The sequence below is a fragment of the Callionymus lyra genome, unplaced genomic scaffold, assembly GCF_982586985.1.
Source record: "Callionymus lyra unplaced genomic scaffold, fCalLyr1.hap1.1 HAP1_SCAFFOLD_581, whole genome shotgun sequence".
Classification (NCBI taxonomy): domain Eukaryota; kingdom Metazoa; phylum Chordata; class Actinopteri; order Syngnathiformes; family Callionymidae; genus Callionymus; species Callionymus lyra.
Genome location: NW_028258842.1, coordinates 20,658 through 26,718, shown reverse-complemented (window position 1 = coordinate 26,718; position 6,061 = coordinate 20,658). Strand labels below are relative to the sequence as shown.

Here is a 6,061-nt window from a genome sequence, read left to right as displayed (position 1 = left end):
GATGATGGGGCCTGACAAGCAGGCCACAGTCGGAGTGGGGTTCGAGCACGAGGGCAGCCGGTTTTCGGTGAAGGGATTCAAGAACGGCTTTGGCGAGGGGCTGATGCTGGGGTCGGAGGGTTTCGAAGGGCAGGTGACAGAGTTGCGGTTCTGGACGGTGTTACTGGGTGTGGATAGGCTGCGGGACGAGTGTCGGTACCCTCTGGCGATTGTGGCGGAGAAGAAGAAGAGGATAAAGATAAAGGCGAAGAAGGCGGGTGGGGAGAGAGGGCTGAAGTCCGACCTGCCCGACCAGTGCGAGGGGCGGAAGGGAAAAGACTCCTTCGGAGGGTTCTTCTCGGACGACTTCGGGTGGCCCTCTTGATGCTACATCGTTTGATTAAGTATTCGATGACAGACATTTACTACGGGCTCACTGAAAAGGAACAGAACACCGTGCTCCAACTCATGGAGGCCATCAGCGATGACGATATCGACCGCAACATCCTTCGCCTCCAGCACGCTGCCTGGGACCTCCAGCACGCCATCAACTCCTACTTCGACCCCATCCCGCCAGGCCCCTAGGGCCACGACCCCGACTTCGACCCCGAGCCCTAGGAGTCCGAGTTCGAGCCCTGTCCGGACCCATTGGAGGTCGAGCCCTGCCCCTAGGTGTAAGACCAGCAGAAGCCCAGCCCAAAGAAGGAGCGGTTTAAAGGGCGGAAGCTTGAAAGGACGGTGTCGGACAGAGGGGACTAGCCGCTGAAGCTGGCACGGAACATAAGCTCGGTCGAGACGGGGAAGAAAGGTGAGGCGTTTAGCCTGCAGGAGGTGCGGGGTGACCGAGCGGAACAAGCAGTTCATCCTGCACCTGCGCAAAACCTACGCCAGCCCCATCAACTTCCGCTTCGGGACGCTCGAACAGAACTTCAAGGAGGCCCGGAAGCGCGGCAAGCAGCTGCTGCTCTACATCCAGCCCTTCAACGACCACGCCTGGCAGGACACCATCTGCGCACTGCTCTCAGCCCAGGACCTGGTCGAGCTACTCAACTCCCGTTTCCTCTGCTTCGGCCTCTTCCAGAATTCCCCAGACTCACAGGCGGTCTAGAAGTACATTCCGTTCGAGCGGTGGCCCTGCATGGCTCTCGTCAACTGCGAGCAGGACCCCTGGGTCGAGCGCGTGGCCTGCATCCACCAGGGCATGTCGCCCGACTCGGTCCTGGCAGTCCTGCTCGGCAAGTAGCCCGAACTGCCCCTCAAGCCCAAAGTGTCAGAGCCGCACTCGCGCATCATCTTCGATCAGACCAACGAGTACAATCGCCTCATCAAGGAACTCGAGCTCCACGAGGCAGCCAAGGAGGAGGAGCGGCAGCAGCAACTCTCTGCTCTCCGCGCCAAGCAGGAGAAAAAAGAGGCCATGCGTTGCTCCCTGCCGCCTTAGGACGAGAGCTGTGATTTCGAGGTGGTCGTTCGACTTGGAGACGGCAGCAAGGTCCGGAGACGGTTCAGGAAAGGGGCGAAGGTGGAGGAGGTGTTCAAGTTCGTGGGCGTGCAGGACCTGAAGTTCGAGGGACAGTCCGAAGAGTTCGACCTGATCCAGAGCTTCCCGCGGCGGGGCCTGCTGGGCAAGCAAGAACAGAGGCTGGAGGAAGTGTTCCCCGACTCGGAGCAGGAGATCCTGCACTTCATTGAAAGGTGATGATCAGGACTTGTGCCCAAAAACACGGGGCAGGTACTCAATGAGCTCCTTAAGTTCGGGGCTCCTGCTGAGCCTGCTCAGGAACTTGAGCACCTTGGCAAGCAGCCGCAGCCCCTCGTCCCGCCGGTCGGCCACGTTGAGGATCCCCAGCGACCCGGTGGCCAGCTCTCCCACCAGCACGAAGGTGGTCCCGAATTTCGAAATGAGGTCGAAGCTGATCCCCTCCGACCGACACATCGGGAAAAAGGTCTTCACAGTGAGGGTCTTCAGGGCGGGCACACTCAGCACTGGCAAGTACAGGTAGCAGCGGTGCTCCGTCTCGGGAGCCTGACCCTCGTCCTCCACCTCGACCTCGTACTGTCCCGAGCTGCTGAACACTCCCTTCATCAGATAGCTGAAGTAGTCGTGGCCCGCAGTCAGCCGGCTCTTGAAACAGTCGATGTCCAGTCCCTTTAGCACCCCCTCGCTACTCACTGCCAGCTGCAGGGTGAAGTACCCAAACACGCCCGGCAGCGCCATCTGCTCGAGCTTGGCAGCCACTTCCTGCAGCAGCTCGTGCGGCACCTCTGTCTGAGGAAAGCTGCACCCGAACGGCACCTCGCGGTAGTGCAGTCGGGTCTGGGTGCCGATCAGTTTGTAGCCAGCCTCGGTGGCGAAGAGTGTGAGGTCAATCGCCCTGCATTCGACCAGGAAAGGCGTGATGATGCCGCCTTCCCTGAGCAGCAGATCCATGAACTCCTTCTTAGAGCGGTCCTTGCGGGCCAAACTCAACGACCCGAGGAACTCCTTGAACCCGAGGTTCTCGGTGTGCAGCCGGGCCACTCCTCCGCTGGTGTGGTCGAGCCGGATCGCCAGTAACTTGGCCCGCCACACCTCGCCTAGTCTCAGCACCTGGCTGTACAGGGCCTTCAGGTTACTCTTAGGCTGGAGAGCCTCGTACTTGAAACCGAGTCCCAGAGCCCGGAAGATGGAGGCGGCCCCGAGTTTCGAGCCGTAGAGGCTGGTCTCTTCGAAGAGGCCAGAAAGGATCGGTACTCCCAGGGCCACGCTCACCCGCACGTCGTTGAAAGTAGGCTTGCCGCACACCATGAATGCCGGCATGCTGCCGATCCGCTGCTTAAGCCGCAGCAGCGAGTCCTGCCGGAAGTAGGTCAAGCTCGACACTCGGAAGGAGGGCGGGTACTCGCGCTTGGGGTCAGCTGCCAGGAAATACAACTTGTCCTGGTAGGGGATGTCGTTGAGGTCGAGGATGCGTTCGAAGTAGCTGATCATCTCAGTGGAGGCGGGCCAGGCGCAGACCATGACCTTGTAGACGTGGGGGTTCTGCAGCTCGAACAGGCGGACCACCTGGGTGTTCAAATGCTGTCCGTCGTTGGGCATCTCGATCCTCCAGTGCGGCTCGCTGATGATCTTCTCGTAGTTGTTGAAAAACTCCTGCTGTCCCTTCTTGAACCTCTGCAAAGTCTCCTGCCGACTTCGTGCAATGTTCTTGCGCAGGCGGTGCCGGGCCCAGAAGGTCATCAGCAGCCGTCCCAGCTGCCTCCTCTCCATCTTCTTCGCGCTGATCCCCGCATACACGCCCTTGGTGCGGATCGCCCTCCAGTGCTTCTGGATGATCTGGCAGGCGCACACCTTCCGGTCCTCGAGTTCGAAGGTGGTCCTGCAGACGAAGCAGCTTTCGATCTCGTGCAGGTAGAGCTTGCGGCACTCCAGAGACAGGGCCGCCATCCGTGTCAGATTGCACCGCATGCTGACCACCCGGCGCCGGCGCAGGTGCTGCTCCACCTGACTTATCACCCCCGTTAGGTCGGCCAGCAGAGGCCAGGCCTGCTGCAACACGCGATGATTCTCGGACAGTCGGTAGTTCAAGAAGAGCAGGTGCTGTTATGATATCAGCTTGAAGTCGGGGTAGAGGGCCAGGTCGGCAGGGGGCTCCTTGTAGTGGAGATCCTTGACGTCGATCCTGACGCGCTTGGTGGCCTTGGGCTTGAGGAGGGGCTCATGCTTGAGGTCGGTGAGGGCCCAGCCGGGCTGCTGCTCGATGGAAGGCAGCAGTTCCCTGGGCTGGGCAGCTTCCAAGTCCTCGAAGATGCGTGCCTGCTCGATTTTGAGCAGCAACTGGTCCTTCTCGAAAGCGGGAGTGATGTCCACGTGGCGGGAACCTCCCCTCCGTTCATAAGGTTGTAGATGCCTCGGTTCAGACTCTCCGCCCGGATGGGCCGGATCGGGGCGAAGGGGTTCAGTCGGATGTTCTTGGGCAGCACGTGGTTCACGGTCGGTGGCTTCTTCAGCTTGCCCTTCGATTTACGCCTTCGACTCACCGGCTCTGCTCTGGGCGTCTCTTTTTGCGAATCTACCAGTTTCGCCAGACTGTCGTTCTGCGTTTTCTGCAGGCCGCTCTTGTCCCGGACTGAGAGGTGGGTGGAGCGCGTGGCTCGGTGGCGCTGACGATAGGCAGGACGAGTGGCGGAGTCGGGAGGGGGTTCGAAGTGGAGGGGCTGGAGGGTTTCGGGGGCGTAGATGAGGTTGTGGAGGTATGAGGAGAGGGCGGTCTCGATGCGGTGCTCGAAGTGGTCGAGGGCCTCATGGACTTTGCGCATTTCGGTTGCCATTTAAAATAAAATGACAGGGTCACGAACTCTTGGTGGCCAGGATGGCTTCGGCCTGCTTCTCCTTCAGCGCGGCCGCCACCCTCCGTCCCACCGCCTCGTCCGCCTTGCCCAGCAGCTCGATCGTCTCCTGCTTCAGCTGGTAGATCTCCACGCTGCTCGCGTGCTTCCGCACCAGGTACTCCAACAGTCGGTTGCTCGCCACTGTCTCTTCCAGCAGGCGCTTGAAGCTCAGCCCGTTCCGTAGCAGCACGGCGGCTAGGAGCTCCACATCCTCGAAGGGCAGTAGCAGCTGTTTGAACAGCTGCTCGTAGAAGGAGGGCAGTCCATAGTCGTTAATAAGGTGCTTATGGTCGAACGAGCCGATGATCCCGGGGTGGCCACACACGCTCAGCACATTCACCACCAACTTGTCCAGCTTGCTTCCCGCAGTGAGGGCAGCCAGGGCCGAGTAGAACAGGCGGATCTCCTCGTGGGTGCCGCTGCGCATGACTGCTGCGAACTGCTCGACGACCAGCTTGTTGGTAAAGAAGCACTGCACTCCCTCGTTGGACTCGAACAGGAAAGAAATGAGGTACAAAGCGCCCGACAGCTCTTCAGGCCCGGCCGAGACACAGGAGAGCAGGAACTTGCTGATCTTGTTCGACAAGAAGAAGTCGAATGGCAGGGCCTTGACGGTGACCATCCGCACCATCAGCGAAATCAGGCTCTTCTGCACATAGAAGGGACTCTCCGGGTTAAAGGCGTCACTCTGGATCTGGCTCCAGACCGCGTGCTTCATCAGTAGTCCCGCCGTGTCTGTACTGCCGCCCAGCTACGCGATCAGCTAGGCCGCGGACAGCTTTTCTAGCACGTCTGCCTCCTCATACAGCGCCAGGGCAGTGTCCAGCAGGGATGCAGACTGGATGCTCGCCAGGTGGTGCGCCGAGGCCGCGATGACCACCTCCATGAACCTCAGTCGGATAACCGAGTCTTTGCTACGAATGCCGCTGCGCAGCTGGTCGAGGACCGGCTGGGTGCCCATGAGCTCGTTATTGGGGTTCCTACAGCAGGCAGTGACCGTGGCAAGCACCTTGAGCCCTTCCTCTTCCAACAGCAGTCTCAGTAACAGAAGCAACAGGCCAGACGAACTGAGCGCACGTTCGCTTAGACTTTTGTGCTGCAGCTGTAGGAACTCGAGCACCGGCAGGTCGATGTCCTCCTTGAGGAGAGTGTCATGGCTGCCACTCTCCGCGGTGAGCTAGAGGAAGGAGAGCACGTACTCGGGCTTGGTGTCGGGGTGTCTGAGGAGAGCGGTGACTTTGGCCTTGAAGTGTTAGTTGCGGGTGGCCCTGAAGAAGGCGAGGAGGCGGGACGGGGGGTGGTGGTGGAGGAAGGCGAGGAGGTCGGGGAGGGGGAAGTGCTGCTGGTGGAGGGCGTTGAGGGCGAGGGCGAGGGCAGTGTCCATTTTAAATAATCTTAAACTATTTATGGCTTATTCACAGTTAGAAATCGTTAATCAAATGCACAAGCCCAGGGACAGCCTCCGGGGCTCCATCCACCTCATCGAGCGCACTGCCAAACTCGACCACAGGCCCCCTCCAGCAAAGACTACGGCGCCCTCCTCAAAAAAATCATGAAGAAGGTCGTCCCCATCTCGCAGCCCGTCAGCCGCCAGTCCTCCCCCCAGAAGGATTAGACCCACTACACGACCCGCCGGGGCTCGGCCCTCCTCAACCTCTCCAGCGTACCCAACCCCAGTCACAACTCCAGACCAACCCAGCACAACAACTAC

The 6,061-nt window shown here is 60.1% G+C and overlaps 1 protein-coding gene across 1 annotated transcript; it reads right to left on the bottom strand.

Moving 5' to 3' along the window:
- Window positions 1–1,681: 1,681 nt before the first annotated feature.
- On the bottom strand, window positions 1,682–3,427 carry iqch (IQ motif containing H). Its single transcript, XM_087782743.1, has one exon. It carries the CDS (start codon window positions 3,425–3,427, stop codon window positions 1,682–1,684), a length of 1,746 nt encoding a protein of 581 aa, XP_087638869.1.
- Window positions 3,428–6,061: the final 2,634 nt, after the last annotated feature.

Bases quoted from the DNA above. Each gene is read 5' to 3' on its own strand.
- iqch (XM_087782743.1), bottom strand. From the start codon at position 3,427: ATGCGGTGCAATCTGACACGGATGGCGGCCCTGTCTCTGGAGTGCCGC.